The 18713-nt window shown below is 40.4% G+C and overlaps 1 protein-coding gene across 1 annotated transcript; it reads left to right on the top strand.

Annotated features, from left to right (window-relative positions):
• Window positions 1-2883: 2883 nt before the first annotated feature.
• Window positions 2884-5659, top strand: LOC306643850 (protoheme IX farnesyltransferase, mitochondrial-like). The gene is given in 2 exon segments (XM_079110153.1): window positions 2884-3394; window positions 3396-5659. Coding segments are annotated over 2 exon segments (1209 nt in total). The 5' UTR covers window positions 2884-2900; the 3' UTR covers window positions 4111-5659.
• Window positions 5660-18713: the final 13054 nt, after the last annotated feature.

The following is an 18713-nucleotide window of genomic DNA, read 5'->3' as shown; positions in this document are numbered from 1 at the left end:
TTTAAAATGGATCCACATACATTTAATTCATGTGATTTTAAAAGGTTCAATTTAAATTGGGTAAACAAATGAAAGTAAAGTGTCTTTAAAATTACTTAACAGAAAAGTCTTTAGGTGGTTATACTAATAAAATGTTGATGTCTATAAAATATCTGATATCAATTGTTTCTAAGACTTTTCTTCAACAGGAAAGAGACGGCAAATACTTTTCAATACACTTGTCTGATTATCTTGGTTTTTACAGTAAAATAAGTAAATTAGATTTGACATGTATGGGATTACTCAAATGTGTTTGTTAGAGACATCTGATTAATTTACAAAGTTAAAATGCTAACTGTTAAATAACATCAAGTACTCTTAACTCCTTAAATTCCATGGAGTAACATACTTAAACATTATTGGTGTTTTCATAGATTGGTAAATAAAAAGGGTTTAAAATCGCTTTGTGTCATCACCAAAATCAAGGTTACTAAAGGTTAAGTCCTAACAGGTACAATTCTATATACAAAAGGATCCAAAAGTTTCAACTGTGTTTCAATTAGAGTACTGTAAATAACATAAAATATTCCATTTTATTAAAATGGAGTAATTTATCTAAATTAAAAAATTTCATAAGAGTTGTTTCACAATGTGAACGGGGTCAACAGGAAAGAAAAATAGAAGATTCTACATATGGAAATATATTTAGTAGAAGGGAGAAGAGAATGTTTCTGGGTAAGAAAGTGCTTGTATGATGAAATACATGAGGGTCTAAGTAAGTGCTAATAAAGTCTGTGTGTAAATAAAGGGAAAATTCCAACAAGTTTGTGTGTAACTAAGTTGGTTATATATATATGAGACAATCAGTTAAAGTAATTTAAGGTTTCTCCTAAGGTCAAATACTAATGTACTGATATAAAACAAAGTTTGATCTATATGTTAAAATGACAAGGATTTCCTAAAAACACTAATTTACTCTTACCATTGTGTTCTGTTAAATTTTAGTCTTTAGAACAACTAGCCTTAAAAATTAGGGTTTATACAATTATGGTTAAATGACAACTGTTAGAGTATTGTACTACATTAAAGAGTCTAAATTCTTCTTTAAAAACTAAACTTGGTTTAGTTTTTAAAATATAAAAACATCAAGATAATTGTGTTATTACTCTTCTTTAAATATTAAATGTGTTCATATCTTCCAGGTGTACAAGTCTTTAAAGCAGAAAATTTATCAAGCTGCTATTCTCCAAACTAAATTTATCTGTAATGGTAATTTTAAACTTATAAGAATAGTAAAATTTACTGGGGATTTATTTATATCATTTAATTCTATAACAAGACCTGTTATCAATAGGATATATGTAAAATTTTATGTTACCTTCTACATTAGGATGAAAATCTAAATGTATTTCTAAAAGTTAGTGAGAGCCTGGTTTGTTTAAAGGTTAATATCATGAAACATGACAGCATTTTGCCACTTTGCCACACAAAAGGCAAGTTAAAAGATCTCTCAGCCTCTCCTTGACTCATGTTTTAGATGTAATGTCATATTGTGTTGACTAACATTCCTATAGACTCAGGAAACAATATATGTACACTTTGTAAAATAATGTTTAAAGAGGAGGCAAAGATCATCTTCAGAACTAAAGCACTTTACCTAAGATTTGTGAAGAGCCCTGCCTTACCTGAGTTAAGGCTCTGGCCCTCTTTACTGCATGTTAAAATGGCTCCAAAGTAAGCCAGACTTCAGCTCATTTAAAGTTATATTCAAAAGACTGATTTTTGTCAGTCAGGGGATTTAATGTATAGCTCAGTGAAAATTCAAGATAGCTATTACTCAAAATGTTTTTACTCTTGTTAATTCAATTTTGTATTTTCCTTGTACATTCTAAAACTATTACCTATTAATGTTTTACAGAGGTACTGTTTCAAGAACAACCTAAATTAATTTGAGACAATAAACCATCACCTATAGGACAGATAAGATAATATAGACCCCAGTTAAATAAAAGTAGGTAAATAACTGTAAAGTTATAAATGTTGAAGTTAAAGCCCAGTGCACTTGCTTTATGACTGGTGAGACTGTCTTGCTGGATATTTAAGATCAAACTTAGAGATTAAGACTAAAATAAATGTGCCAAGAAAACTAGTATTTGGCTCTTGCCCTCAGTCAGTCTGAACCCAGGGAACAAGAGAACTTCTCGAAGGAACTTTGCAACTCTGGGTCACACTACCTCCCAATCAGGGAGATTAATGAGACCACTAGAGGATGAAAAGTCAATCAGTGCACCTCCTGCAGAGTAGAGTCATTGGAAAAGGGAGACATCCCTGATGCTTCCAAAGGAAGCCACTTCATCAAGGAGACCGTACCTAGTGAATGGCACTAAAGGAACCAAGAACCTGCTCTCAAGTTCCCCATGAGTGACCCCTTTGGGAACTCAGCTGACTTGTAATAGACAGGAGCAGGTCAATTTAACCAAGCTTGATCTTAAACACCTAGGAAAACAGTTAAAACCAAACACAGACATTCTTGGGCATTTAAAAAAGAAACAATAGTTAAATATAACTTAAGATGTACTCTTGTGTGTTAGCCCCAAGAATAAGTAAAGACTGGAGGCTACAAAAGAGAGAATACTTAACATGTTATTTCTCATTGTCTAGCTGCTTTTGTAGTATTAGGCTGTCCATTACAGATCAACACTGATAATGCTCCAGCTTATACTAATTCTCCTTTTCAACAGTTTTGCCACCAACTTCATATTGAACACAAAACAGGTATTCCTCAAAGTCGAGCCATTGTAGAATGAGTTCATTTATCTATTACAAATGTACTACATTTGGGCTCACACAGGGGGAGGGCAAACAAGATGGCGGCGCCCAGCACCCAGTGAGGAGAGAGGGCACGGCCAGATTCGTGCGTTATGGCCGCATCCCCTCATACTTTCTCCTCACGCCTCCTGACAGGTTGGGTAGGAGGATGTGTCTGGTATCTGGAAAGAAGAGCTGTGCAGGAATCCCCTCACAAGTTTATGCACCTTTTCAGGAATGTCAATAAGCAGTGGATTACATTTCAGCACTTTAACTTCCTCAAACGCATGTATGTGACACAACTGAATAGAAGCCTCAACCAGCAAGTAAAACCTAAGCCAGAACCAGTGGCATCTCCTTTCCTTGAAAAAACATCTTCTGGTCAAGCCAAAGCAGAAATATATGAGATGAGATCTCTTTCACCCGCCAGCCTACCTTTGTCCAGAAATCCAAGTGAAAAGCAACTAATAGGACTAGAGTCTGCCTCCATCATTGAAAGCCCAGCAGATGTGGGGAAAGAGACAAAAGAAGAAAAGCAGTGGAAAGAGATGAAACTGCATATGGATGATTTACCAGGAATTTTGGCTCGACTCTCCAAGATCAAACTCACAGTTTTTTGAGGTGCCCTTTGACTCAAACATGAATAGAACAAAAAACAGACCTCTGGTTCGTGGACAGATCAGCCCGTTGCTAACTGTGTCCTTTGCCACTTGTTGTGCTGTTCCAGGAGTTGCCCTTCTCACCTGGGGGGTGAATCCACTCACAGGAGCCCTGGGCATCTTCAACATTTTCCTGTATACCTGCTGTTACACACCACTAAAGAGGATCAGCATTGCCAACACATGGGTCGGAGCTGTTGTTGGGGCTATCCCACCTGTCATGGGCTGGACAGCGGCGACTGGCAGCCTGGATGCTGGAGCCTTTCTTCTGGGAGGAATTCTCTACTCCTGGCAGTTTCCTCATTTCAACGCCCTGAGCTGGGGCCTCCGTGAAGACTACTCCCGGGGAGGCTACTGCATGATGTCAGTCACTCACCCGGGCCTGTGCAGGCGAGTGGCACTGCGCCACTGCCTGGCCTTGACTGGACTGTCGGTGGCTGCCCCAGTCCTGGACATCACCACGTGGACCTTCCCCATCATCTCTCTCCCCATCAACCTGTATATTGCCTACCTCGGCTTCCGGTTCTACGTGGATGCAGACCGGAAGAGCTCCTGGAGACTGTTCTTCTGCAGCCTGTGGCACCTGCCCCTCCTCCTGCTGCTCATGCTCACCTGTAAACAGCGACCAGGCAGGAAAGGGGACAAAGGAGACGCTCAGAGTTGAAAACAAATGGGCATTTGGGGAGAAAACAAAAAGCATACAGAGAGATGCACAATTCTTTCCCCTTTGCTGTTAGGCAAGAATATTTTGGTAATTCTGGAGCGTGAGAAATCACTGGTTTTAGTACAGGATTATAAAGTAATTTGTGCTCAGTGATCACTTAACAGTTTTTTAATTATAATATCCAAAAATGCCCCCCAATAAGAAATGGGTTGGCTCAGTTAATATAGAGAAAGATTATTTTTCTTTTTGAGGGTCTTTATACATCTTCTCCCCCAACCTCACGACATGTTTTCTTCTCCTTCACAGGGGCATCTTCCTTTTCTAACTCCTCCCACACACGCACAAACACTCCCCACTGCTGGCCAGGGTGGCAGTTGGTGGTTAGAAGAGGTGGGCACTCGTAACCTGACCTCTGTAATTCTTCGTCCTCAGGGCCCTGCAGGGGCACCTCAAAGGAAATATCCACTGTGGTCAATACGTCCCCTTCCCTGCATATGAGCCAAGGCCCCATTCTTTCTTTCTTTACCCCACACATACTTTCAACTGCATATTCCATCAAACAACTCACAGGATAGGCTGCTGTACAACATCACGAGGGAAGATTCCAAACTGTTGCACAAGAAATTGCAGACTGGACTACCAGCCCCTGCCTTCCCCACACCACCACCGCTACCATTATTGAGAAACGTCAGGGAATCAAAGACATCTTTATAGTTCACTTTAAAATGCAGGCTCCATGAGAAACACTTTTCTAGAAGGGTAGCTAGCACTCCACTTAATTCCAGAAATCTCTCTGGCTCTTCTCCCATGACTGTACCTCTTTAGTCTGTACTGTGGAACATCAGCTCCTCTTTGCTGCACAGCATTCTCAGGCTGTGTGAGAAAGGAAGGTGGAAAAAAGGGTAAGCTAGGATAACGGCCCACATAGCTCACATTCTTTTCCCTTTAGTGGAAACCACATTTCCATCCCAGTACCTCCTGAGTTCAGAAATTAGCCTTTACATGTACAATGGCTTTGAGAGCTGGAAGCTCGTCTGGGCTCCCAGTGGGGATGGTTCCAGTTCTGGGAGTTTTGTGAGTTAACCTGTAGCCAGGTGTAGTCTCAGGTACCAACCACAGTCACCAGTCAATCTTTAGTCCTTCATGTGCTCCCCTGGTTCTCATAGAGCCCCAGTTGCCCAAGGTCATGGACCATGGCAGGATGTTTTAATTACTCAGTCTCTCAGGGCATTGTTGCCCTATGTAGATTGATTCAAGGGGTTAAAGCAGCATTCTAAAAGTCATTACACTATGACTGTTCTCCTGGAAATGTCTAGGGCTGGGGGTGTAGCTCAGTGGTAAAGCCTTTGCTTAGCATGCACAAAGTCCAGGGTTCAAACAATAACTGCAAAAAAAAAAAAAAAGAGAATAGGAAATGTCTAAAGTGATTGCAAAAAGCATCTGATCCCTGTTTCTACTTACCTGAAATATTACCTCTTGACTGTATCCAGGTTATTTGACTATGGGGAACATGGCATAGGAATGTCTGGAAAGAGCATCTACAATAAAACATGTAAGAACAAACAAACAAACAAAAAAAACAAATGTACTACATTTGTATTACAATTACAAAACCAAAAAGGGAGAGATAAGACCCTGCAAAATAATCTTAATCATGCCTTGTTTGTTTTAAACTTTTTACATTGTGATTCTGAGGGTCAAACGGCAGCCGAGGGACATATGTCTTCCACTATGACAGGTCCACTGGGTCTAATTTGGTGGAAAGATTTACAGACAGGAAAGTGGAAAGGACCGGACCCAGTAATAACGTGGGATAGAGGCCATGCTTGTGTCTTTCCAGAAGGAGCATTTCGCCCTATTTGGGTACCTGAACATGCCATCAAGCATGGGGGACCTGGAGTCAAGGTTCAAACGATTGAAGATTGCACCAAACACTCCACCCACCATCGTGGGGACAAATGAGGAATCTGAAAGGATGACTGAACGACAAGGAGAAGCCGAATCTCCAGTCACAAAGTTTGTAGCCACGTTAGCTCTATTGACCTGTCAGGTCACCATACTTCAGAACCAAGAGCCAGAACCTCAAAATAACTGCCCATCATTTGCATTTTAAACAAATATTTAAAAGGGGGAGAGGTAGGAAGCCATCCTCATTTGGCAGAATCAGACTAGGCTTCATGACACAGAGACCTAACTCTACCTTCTCCTGTTCATCACAGAAGCAGCTCCTCCCATTCCAGGCCCCTTTAACTGTGTGTCTATAAATAAGAGAGAGTTGGGTCACTCCATGTAGTTAGAGGCCAGAGCTGGTATGGCCATGCCCATCACGCCCCCACCCATTTAACAGGAGTCTTGGCTCTTGTGTGTTTGTTGATTAGATAAGTTTATGGGTAACTGATTGATTTGCAGCCAACATCATCCTCTGGCAGTTAATCCTTTTCTCATCCACGTGGGATATGGCTAAGAGACCCCCACACCCAAGCAACTCAGCAAGACCCTGTCTCAAAATAAAAATAAATCAATAAAATAATAATGGCTCAGCAGGAAAAACACCCCTGGATTCAATCCCAGTACAATAAAAACACAAAAAGAAACCCCCAGGACTCAGGTCTTTTAGGGCTGGGATTGAGGACAGGTGTGTGAGCAGGGGGTCTAGAGTCTATGAAGAATGGGGCAGTAGGCTGTAGAGGTCCTGGAGACTCCTCTATTAACAAAGAGCTGAGTCAGGCGCGGTGATGCTTGTCTGTAATCCAAGTTACTCAGGAGGCTGAGGCAGGAGGATTACCCCAGACACCTTATGGAGACCCTGCTTCAAAATAAAAATTTAAAAAGGGCTAGAGATGTGGTAGTGATGGTATGTGTGCCTAGCACTCCTAAATCCCTGGCCTCAATCCCAGTACTGCAAAAATAAACAAGCTGTGTTAGTCAGCTTTTCATCACAGTGGTCAAAATACCTGACAAGAACAACTCAGAGGAGGAAAGATTTACTTTGGCTCATAGTTTCAAAGGTTTCAGTCCCTGGTCATCTGGCACCAAGCCAGTGGCATCATGGCGGAAGGGCTTGGCAGACTCTTCAGTTCATGGCAGCTGGGAAGAAGAGAGGGAGGGAGAGGGAAAGGAAGGGATAAGGGGAGAGAAGGGGAGAGGAAGAGAGAAAGGGGAAAAGGGGAGAAGGAGAAGATAATTCCTTCCAGGGCATGCCCCCAGTGAACTACTTCCTCTGCTTAGGTCCTGCCTCTGAGTAGATCATTCAGCTACCAATGGATTGATCCACTGATGAGGTCAGAGCCTTCATGATCCAATCATGGCTTGAAAGCCCCACTGTGCTGCATTGGGGACCATGATTTCAACATGCAGGACGCTCCAGGTCCGAACCATAATACAAGAAAACAGAAACAGATGGGATGATGTTCCCTTTTCATGATAAAAAATGTCCTTGTCTCCCCTTACACCAGAGTTCACCCTGGCCTCACATTAGACCACCTGGAGAGCTTTAAAACTGCTGACAGCCCACCTCCAGAGATTCTGGGGTCTGAGGTCTGGCCTAGGCATGGAGACTTTTTCAATCCCAGGGATCACTCCCAGTGATTCTAATGTGTAGCCAACTTGGAGAATTATTGCCATACCAATTCTCCAGGATCACCTGGAACAAATGGAATGCAAATGTGGTGGCTTCATACAGCTACCTGGAGTGCTACTCCACAGCCTCCTTCTGCTTTTCAGGATCATTCAAAAATCCCCATTCCTCGCCCTTTGGGCTTAGCTGGCTAGATGGGGTCAAGGGACCCCTCTACTTTTTGAGTCAGTTCATCCAGCCTCCTTCTTCCCACTTCCTCCTCTGTCTACCTCACTGGCAGCCCTCTCTAACCTTCCCTAGGCTGCCTGGAAGCAGCCTCATGTAACTGAGTCAGGGCCAGATCAAAGTGACTCAACTTCCCTAGGTACAACTTTACTCTATGACCTGAGTCTAGGTAGGTTTCTAGCACAGACATAATAGGCAATTCCTATGCCTCAGTGATATATTTATATTTCTTGTGCTGAGGAAATGTAAGGGGGATTTTGTTTTCAATATTGGGGATTGAACCCAGAGCCTCCTGCATGCTCAGCAGGCACTCTACCAAGTAAGAGTGAAGTCAAGCTCTGAGATCAAATTCCTACCTAACTTCACATGGTCCTTGTGTTTCACAGTAATTAGGTAAAATGTTTTCCTCTCATTTCCATGAGTTTGGTGACCAGCAAGAGGGCCTTGAGGGAGCTAGTTCACTAGCCTGTCCAGTGTATAACATGTCAGGAACAACACGTACAAATTAATGAGTGACAATAACAGGCTGGGAAATAATGATCTTTGTTCTTGAGATTTGCAGAACTGGAAACCTCTAGTGAGTAGGTGATTCTGATCAGATGTGTGGCACTAGAAGATTCCAATCAGATGTGTGTCACTTGGGTGCCACTTGTGAGAAGACACCCACCAGTCTGTAATTCCCCATCTCTTACATAAACCACTCCTAAGTCAGCTTCCCAGCACAGATGACCCTTTAGGGTGAGGATATGAGCCATCTTCTGATCAGCTGGCTGACCATAATGAAGTTCATCCTCTGTTACCACTCTGCCTTGGAACTGGTTGGCTTCCATCATGCAGTGAGACTTTTGCGTGGCTACATGAGTAAAAGTTCTTTAAGAACCAGGGCCCCCCGCGTGCGAGACCTCCAACAAGGAAAACTCTGAGCCTCACAGCGTCCTCAGACTTAGAGGACAGTGAGCCCTGTGCTGAACACGCTGGGCACAAATGTTCCCATCCAACGGGCAGTGCAAAGAACCATGCTTGCTCCCTGAATTCCCATTGTCCCAGAAAACAGCAGCCACTCTGTCACTCCTCAATCCTTCACCGCTGTGATTGAGAACATAATCATGTGCCATCTTGTGTTGTTTCTCCCTGAAGCCTAAAAGCTCGGATTAATTCAAAAGAAGGATCTGTTCTTTCTGCTGAAAAGAAACCAGAATACACTTACAGGCACACAAATAATGGGATGGCTTTTATATGGAAAACAAAGAAAGCCTCTGAGAACAAAAGATGGGAGCTGGGGGGACAGTTCGGCAGCAGAATGCTTGCCTAGCATGCGGGAGATCCTGGGTTCCATCCCCAGCACTGCAAAATAATAGTGATAACAATCCAATGGGAATGAGCTTGACTGTCTCAGGTCAGGAAAGCAGAAGGTGGTATCCTGTTCTCCCCTCACATTCCAGGGAGCCAAGAACTAATAAGAGCAAAGTCCCTGATAAAAACTGACCATCTGGCTCAAGAGCAGCTGCTTCTGTAATGTGTCATATTGAGCCAGATGATGCTGATGGTTTGGTTCGAGGTCTCATTTGTATTTCTTATCCACTGCACCATCCAAAACAACAGCATAAACTCAGAGACGAAGATCTCTTTCGTATAAAAGATCCTGTACTGTTTGTGTCAGGTTCAGCAGATGAAATGTGTGAGAAGAACTTGTTGGAGAAGGTGGCACAGGAAATGCAAGCTCCCAATAAAATCCATTGGATTGAGAAGGCACATCATTCCATGGCAGTGAAAGGACGGTCAACAAATGATGTTTTCAAAGAAATAAATACACAGATTTTGTTTTGCATCCAAGAAATCACTGAAATGGACAAGAAATAATTGTCATGTAGTTAAAAGCCATGTTATTTTGAATACAAGTACAGTTAATTTGATAAAGAACAATATACCCCTCAGCATTATGAGATATATTTCAGACTAAAAAAAAAAAAACAAACAAAAAAAAAACTGACCATCTGGTGAGGGGCAAGTCAGGCTGGGCTTATTAGGGAGACACCAGGTTACCAGGGCTCCTTGTCCTATGTCCCGGTTTCTCTGTCAGCATATAATTCCTCCCTGACACTAACTCTTCTTACATGGCTGCTGCTCATGTCCTATACGCTTTCCAGGCACAACTATGTGACACTTTATAGATATGCATATACTGAGATTTCTTATTTGGTAGGGATCACAATGCAAATGCTTGTGCCCATGTGTGCAGAGGTGGAGGGCCAGAGGGGTTTAAGATGAGGGTATCTTACAAAGCAAGAGCAAGGCACGACCCTGCTTGTGAACATGTGCTCCTCTGCACACCAGCACCACCCACCCAAACACAGAATCTTGGACCTGACCCAGCCCTACTGGATCAGAGCTGTACTTTAACACCATCCTCAATGTGTGCCCATTAAGAGTGCTCTAGACTTGGAGAGGATCCTTGGAGAGGATCATTGTCCAAATTCACAAGTCGGGTAAGTCGGCAGAGCTGGGCTTCAAACTACTTGACTTCACATCTTATTTTTAAGCATTACATTGAAAGGCTATTTAACCAAAAGAATTATCACCACATTTTTCTAGAAATAAATCCACATAAGAAATAAATTTTTAAAAAGTAAAGTGTTCCTTATCTTAATTTTAGCAAGATATTTTCTTTTTCATTGCTAAGAAACACTTGAACAGTTTTAAAACAAAACTGTTAGAGTCTAGATAGCTAAGGCTGTACTCCTTAGTTGAAGCTTACAGATAAGTCTTTTGAAAGTAGTTCTCAATAAAATATCCTCCCTCCCTCTGCCCCAAATCTTGTATTGTTTCTTATGAAACTTTGGTCAAGAGTAGAAATAAATCCAGGGAGATTAAATGCCATACAGTAGCAAGAACAACAGATTACAACTAATGACTTTGGGGTTTTTAAAAGTAGAAGTCAATTAAAATGTACTCAATGTGATATTAAGAAAAGCTTTCATGGGGTAATAATGAAACAGTCTTAAAGGTTAAGAAAATGCTGATATCAAAGTACAAATGACCACAATGTCTGTAGTTGTCTATACAACAACTACTATACAAGAGCCTTTTTTAAAATTAAAAACACACAACATATGAGTTGGGATAATTTTTCTGTTCTCTTCATGAATTTTAGTCTGCATTGATAAGGTGGGTTGTGTTAACATCCAGTAGAGTTTCTTATGACATCTTATGAAGTCTCACTCTAACTTCATAGGATGGATCTCCCCCAGGAAACCTCTCAATCCTGGGTACATATTGCTCATTGTACAATTTCAGAGTAGTGAACTATCACCATGATGTGCTAGACACAAAGACCTATCTGGTGTACAGTGCCTTCCTCACCATGGAAACCAGCACAGAATGGTTTAGAGGTCCCAGTCCTCTGGTTCCATTGCTTTGGACCGAGGTGAGGCAGAACATCATGGAAGAAGCATGTGGTAGGGCAAAGCAGGGAAGGAGAGAGAGAGAGAGAGAGAGAGAAAGAGAAAGTTCTTCATTTAATTATTGAGTTAGACATTAAGACCCAGTGATGGAAATTCAAATGTAACTAAGTTATAATCCCTGCCATGAATATTAAAACAAATTTACGAAATGAGTATTTTCTCACTGTTTCTGTAGCACAGAGATGCTAATGGGATATGGTGGTGATGACTTGTCTCTGTTTCATGGTGCCTGGGGCCTCAGCTGGATGACCTGAGATCACTCGTAAGTCTGGTAGTTGATGTTCGCTGTTGGGTCTAGCCTGAGGGCCCAGATAGGGCTGTTTACTGAAATGCTGACTTATGGTCTGGGCTTCCTCCCAACATGGCCGCTGAGTTCCAAAGGGAAGTACCTCAAGAGATGGGTGCAGAAGTTGCATTACTTTCATGATCTAGCCTTGGAAGGCACTCAGTATCATTTCTGCTGCTTTCTGTTGATTGAGGCAGATACAGATGTGCACCCAAGTTTGAGGGGAGAAAACACTGACCTGACCTTTTGATACAAGACTGTTCATATCACCAAATAATATCACTTGGGATGAATAGACAATGGTGTGGCCATCTTTGGAAAATATTGTGTGCTACAGGAGGGGGGCTGGAAAAGTAATTACATCAGAATAATTATGGATAATAGTGATATCTTAGAGATCCCACAGTTACTACTAACAAAAATAATAACAGCAGGCTCCAACTTGTACTGTTGTTCCTGTTATTAGTTTCTTCTTTTTTTCATAGCTTTATTGAGCCCTCTTTCTAAAACCATACAATTTACCCACTTAAAGTATGTGATTTGGTGGGTTTTTAATATATTCACAGAGTTGTGCAACCACTACCACTGTCTAATTTCTGTACATTTTCAACACCCCCAAAAGAAATCCAGTACACATTAGCAGTCCTTCATTGTGACTCCCTAGACTCTGGCAACTGCTGATCTACTTTCTGTCTGCATGGATTTGCCTATTCTAGAATTTTCATACGCACCACCCCATAGGAAATCTTTTGTGATTAACTTCTTTCACTTAGCAATAACATTTTTAAGTTTCATCCATGTTGTTATGGGTCATTTCTCAATTCTCAGAACAATTTGAGTTGATGAGTATTCTTCATTTCTATGAGAAAATAGAAGCAATCAAAAGAGAATTTCTAAAACCTCTTAACTACTACTATTTCCCTATTTATTTTACCTTTTATAATGGAAGAAGAATGCATGTAATAAACATATAATGAGTATTTGTGAAGAAATGAGGCTATAGTGGTGGTTCCCAAAGTCCAGTCTTAATTAATTAACTAATTATTTACTTTTGCAAGGATGACACCCGGGGCCTCATGCATGCCAGGCAAGTGCTCTATCACTAAGCTATACCCCCAGCCAGGAAGGCTTTATGTAAATACAAATGCCTGGACCCTCAACCCTGAGGGTAGCATTCAAACATTCCTGTTCTCTAGCCACTTGGCTCCTCTCCCCAGAGGCCATCAGTTGTATCAATTCTTTTGAACACAATGTTTTTTTTTTTTTTTACAAAGATATATTCTACATATGCATTTAATATTCCTTTGCTTCATCAATTTTTTCCTCAAGAGACTTACTAAACACATTTTAATGTCCATTGTTCATATTTAAATATAATTTATCAAAAATTTTTGAAGAATAATAGAACCAACGCCTCTCTCTCTCTCTCTCTCTCTCTCTCTCTCTCTCAAGTTAGGAAACAGACCTTACTGCTATCAGAGAAATTCCCCAAGTTCTTCCTCTTCATCACCACCAGGGGGCCCTAGACTGGATTGTAGTAGTTAACCCATCTAAAGATTGGCTTCTGACTTTCCCAGTCAAGGATGTGTGCCTAGATTGGAAATTATTTGGTTGACCTTGTTTTTGAATTCTGTGTAAATGAAATCATTTTCCATGTTTATTCCATAAGTTTTTTCTTCCTCCTAAAATTGTTTTTGAGAAAAAAACTAAGTTTTGAGAAACAAACAGCTGAACTGTTTGTTTTCACCACCGTCTGGAATTCCATTTTGTATGTATGTGGTGCAGTTTATTACTTCTCCTGATGATGGACATTTGTATCGTCATAGATTTTGCTTCTGGACAATGCAACGTTGGACCTTGTTGCACAAGCCTCCTGACACATTCCGAGTGTTTGGAGTTGTGCTGCCTGTGCAGTGGGCACCAGCCTTATCTGCCTACCAGTCTCCTAAAATATGGTGAGTCTGAGATATGCTGCTAGTCTAAACTACCCACTAGATTTTGAAGACAGTATGGAAACAAAAAGAAGGAAAATATTTCACTAACAATGTTTTACTATTTGTTGCATGCTGAAATGATAAAAATCTTAGATCTATTGGGCTAAATAAAATGCAGCTGGTGCTCTCATGAGACCTGCAAGGTTTGCATCTGTAGTGAGTGTGTACAGACCTTTTTTTTTCTTGTTTCTATTCCCTAAATGGTAACAACACAACAACTTTTGGAGAGGTTGCTGGGGATTGAACCTGGGGGGCTCTACAACAGAACTATATCCTCAAACCTTTTTAAAGTCTATTTTTAGACAGGGTCTCACTAAGTTGCTGAGGCTGACCTCAAACTTGCTCCTGCCTCAGCAGAGTGGCTGGAATGACAGGCACAGTTCTGAGTCTGCGCTGTAACTATTTACACAGGATTACATTGTTTAGGTATTATAAGTACTTTACAGGTTGTTTTTTTGTTTGTTTGTTTGTTTGTTTGTTTGTTTGTTTGTTTTTGTGGTGCTGGGGATCAAACCAAGGGCCTTGTGCTTGCAAGGCAGGCAGTCTACCAACTGAGCTATCTCCCCAGCCCTTAAAATGCTAAAATATATACAGGTTAATTTTTGCATAGAAAGACATATCTTGCCAAGTTCCCATGCTGTTTTCTCACATTAGGGTAATTTCTGTGTTAAACCATGAGAATTACCTTTATAAGTAGTATCTATTTGCAGGCCTCCAAACCCTTTAGTTTGGCATTTTTGTAACTAGGGAAAGCAGAAGTTGATAATTTTTATGGAGGATTTGGTGGGATGATTGGTTCTGAACTTTCCTACTGGCTAGTGGTCATTATTTTCTAATTTGTCCTCCCTTCTCACCTGAAATCATAAGTTCCTAGGATGTGATCACTGTAAGTCATTCTCAATTTTCTCTGCTCTGATACTCGTCCTACTTCCATTATCATGACTGATTGATCTGAAACCCAGGTGTTTATGAACCTAATGGCTACCATGACTGTTATTCATGACTCAGTGGTTTTGGGAAGTGGAATTAAATTTATTTCCATGAAATTTGGATGAATTTTTTAAATTACCTAGAAAATGGACTTCCGTTGAAATTTCCTGCCACCCCAACAATATTTTCTTATGTTAATTTAATCAGATAATTTTGCAAAATGAGACTCATGTGTGACACATCCAGTTTATCTTGATGTGGCCTTGTGGTCTCAAGAAGAGAACGAGTTTAATTTCTCTTGTGTTTGGTTTGCTAGGTGGTATCATAATCATTATCTGATTTTAGTATTTTTTGCACATAATGCGTATACTTTCATAATGGCCAACAGGAAACTGAATTGCCCTAACAACCATTTGGTTTGTGAATTTTCACTGTGGATCAGGAAGCATCATGACTTTTGATCTTGAAGTGGAAGGTTTGAAGTCGCAGACCTTTTCTTACATGGTCTGTCAGTTTAAAACTCCAGGTTTCTATTCTTGCCATATTTTCACATGGTGCTTATACAAAATTATTATTCTCAATAGTGATTGCTTCCCTGTCTCAGTGTAGAAGTGCCTGTGTTTTTATTTATTGTTTAAAGACCCAAGCATTTTCTTAATTTTTTTATATAATATTTTATTTGTATACAGTGTTGTTGGTGAAATATTTAATGAGAGCATGGCATTTTATTTTATTATTATTATTGTTTGATTCATTGTAAACAAATGGGGCACAGCTTTCGTTTCTCTGGTTGTACATGAAGTAGAGTCATGCCATTTGTGTAATCATACATGTACATAGGGTAATGATGTTTGTCTCATTCTATTAACTTTCCTTCCCTCCACCCCCTCCACACCCCTCATATCCCTCCACACAATCCACCCTTCCTCTATTCTTTCCTTACTCCCTCCTCCCCATTATGTATCATTGTCCACTTATCAGAGAAATCATTTGGCCTTTGGTTTTGGGGGATTGGCTTATTTCACGTAGCATGATATTCTCCAACTCCATCCATTTACCTGTAAATACCATATTGTTTATGGCTGAATAATATTCCATTGTGTATATATACCACAGTTTCTTTATTCATTCATCTTTTGAAGGGCATCTTGGTTGGTTCCACAAACTAGCTATTGTGAATTGAGCTGCTATGAACAGTGATGTGGCTGCGTCACTATAGTAGAGCATAGTATTTTAAATGTTAACGTGTAATATATGTTAAATAAGGCTAATGGTTATTTTTGAATTTTGAAATTTTGTGTTTTTTGGGGAGTATGAACTACTAGAGTTGATAAAATTCTGCCAAACTATTGCTTATATGTACTATCTTGTAATATGCTTTCTTGAAATATTTTTGTGCTTTTAGAGATAAGAATTTTTATCACATGCAATACTAAGGATGGTAAAAAAGTGAAATAAAGTCAACATATTTTTATTTTAAAAAAAAGAGAGAGATGTATGACAGAAAATGGATCAACCACCTGAAAAAGAGAATGGAAATACAGAGGTGTGTTAGTTTTCTAATACACTTCAACCATATCAAATGACCTCAAACTGAGTGGTTTAGAAAAATAGAAATGTATCCTCTCACAGTTTAGAGGCTGGAAATCCAAGACCAAGAGGCCAGCAGGACCATAGTCCTAAAGGCTCTGGGGAAGAAACCCTCCTCTTCCTAGAGCCATTGGCTTGTAGCCACACCACCCCAATCTCTGCATCTACCCTCAGTGGCCTCCCCTTTGCATCCCCTTGTGTTCATGTGGCCTTCCTTTAAGGATGCCAGTCATTACAACTGGACCCACCCTAGTCCAGTGTGACCTCAGTTTTATGATATCTGCAGAGACCCTGTTTCCAAAGAAGGCACACTTGTTCATGAGTGTTAGGGGCTGCTGCTGGTGCACGGGAGTACTGAGACGGCACTTCCGCTCCTCTCCAAGTGATGGCTGTCTGTGGCCTGATCTTGCCACGGAGAGTCAAGCATAACTGAACAACTTAGGAGAAGCACTAATGGTAGTGCAGAGTCACCATTTGTCGCAGGGTAGATTCACATGACAGGCACAGCAAGACATGCTCCACATGGAATATAGAATTTGATTCTTGCAAAAAACACTTTAAATAGATAATAGCATTCTCTTTTTGTAGATAACGAAATAAAGGCCCAGAGAGGTCATTAGCTGCTTATAGCCACATAGCCAGTGAAGAGCAGGAGAGAGTTTGAGTTGAGGCCTAAGGCTTTAAGCACCCATCCACATTTCCAGGGAGCCTGGAACTGCATGACCTGTACAATATCAAACCCCCTCTGTACATATGAAAACACCTTTGCCTTAGGGTGTCAAAGCCTCACATTAATAGCTATCATCTAGAACTGTCCTAATACAGTAGCAGTAACCACGTATGGCTGTTGAGCACTTGAAATGTGGCCAGTTTGGATTGAGATGTGCTACAAACTAAGGTACACAGACTTCACAGACTTAATGTGGAAAAGAAGATTGTGAAATCTCTTGACTTTTATTTTCATTACATACTAAAATAATGTTTTGGACCCATTGGGCCAAATAAAGCATAGTATTAAAATGCAACTCACCTTTTCAACATGGCTAATAGAAAATTTCAAATTAAATATGTATTTCTTTTGCACAGGTATACTTTGCACTGGGACTGGAGGAGAGTGTTTTGGTGTAATTGACAGGTACTAGGCAATGTCAAAATTAAATTAGGACTAGGGGAGGTATGGGGGAGTGATATTGGCCAAATTATATTGTTATATTGTGTGCATGTGTACATATGTAATAACAAATCCCACCATCATGTACTACTACAATGTACCAATAAAAATGTGGAAAAAGGTATAAACAAGAAAGTATTGAAGAAATAAAAGATGAAGTTAGAGGAAAAAGATAAGTTAGGCCTCTATGACCCTGAAAAGGGACTTCATGCAGCCACACAGCTGAGAGATTTAATGCCTGGCTATTGGAAATGATGAAATAAATCAATGAATCCTGGAATCTTCCAAGTCATCTGATCCGATATATGACAGAGTCTGAATGTTCAGGTTCTGGTCTCAGTTCCATCACTTATTTGACAGGAGGTGTTGGAAAAAATCACTTAATCCCTTTTCTTGTATGTCTAGCTACTAGGTAGGAGTTCAGGGACACCAAGATGATATTAAAAAGGTATTAATAAGAAGCTACTGGAGGACAAGATGAGGAGAGGAGTCCTGTCCCTGTTTACAATAAGTCCTAACACCAAGATAACTCCGGTGACTGAGGACATCACCATCACAACTCCCAACACAGCTTCAAACTTCAAAAATGGCCAATGGAAGAAAAGTGGACAGTATGCTAATTAGGTTTTATAAAGTAACCACTGGGGGAAAATTGGTATTCCAATTTTCATAAGATAATCAATGGGAGAAAATGGGGTAAAGTCTTCAATCAGGTCCATATAGGGAAGAGAACGTCACACATTTAAGGATAGAAGACCCTAATTTTCAGATATTGGGACCTTGAGTAAGTCTCTCCTCACCCCCATCTTCTGTGTGTCTCATTTAATTATTTGTTCCACGCACAAGGACTGGACGTCAGCTGGACATCCCAACAGTAACATAACAGGGGAGATCAAACCTGCTGGATATTTCTCAGAGGGGTTATTTCAACTTATTTAAAATCCCCCTTAAAATTCCAAAGCATGGTACAAATATAAAACGTTAAATAGACATTGCCTAATGTACAATCCTAGCTCGGTCCAGTTCTGTAGGGAGTTGTTTATAATTTTCAAAGTGGATAGTTAACTTATAGATAATTTGGCATTGAACATTTTATAGTCAAGCTTATGTAACAGAGAAGCAAGAGGAAAACAGATTAAGAAAGCCTGAAGCTCCCATCTTCTCCTGTTTTTATTATATTTCTATAGCCAAATTACAACCCTGTAGGAGATTTTGGATGAATGTTCTGGAATCTGGAGAATTTAATTAATTCAGGGAGCTGTCAGATGATGGAGTGAGGAGCCACTCACACCAGCACCTTGGTTGGCTGGCAGCTTTCAGAGCAAAGGTGCGCACAGCGCTGCCCTCTGTTGTTGGCAGGGTGTAATTG

Source organism: Sciurus vulgaris (assembly GCF_902686455.1).
Source record: "Sciurus vulgaris genome assembly, chromosome: 14".
Classification (NCBI taxonomy): domain Eukaryota; kingdom Metazoa; phylum Chordata; class Mammalia; order Rodentia; family Sciuridae; genus Sciurus; species Sciurus vulgaris.
The sequence above is the reverse complement of the archived record's forward strand: the minus strand, read 5'-3'. Positions and strand labels throughout refer to the sequence as shown.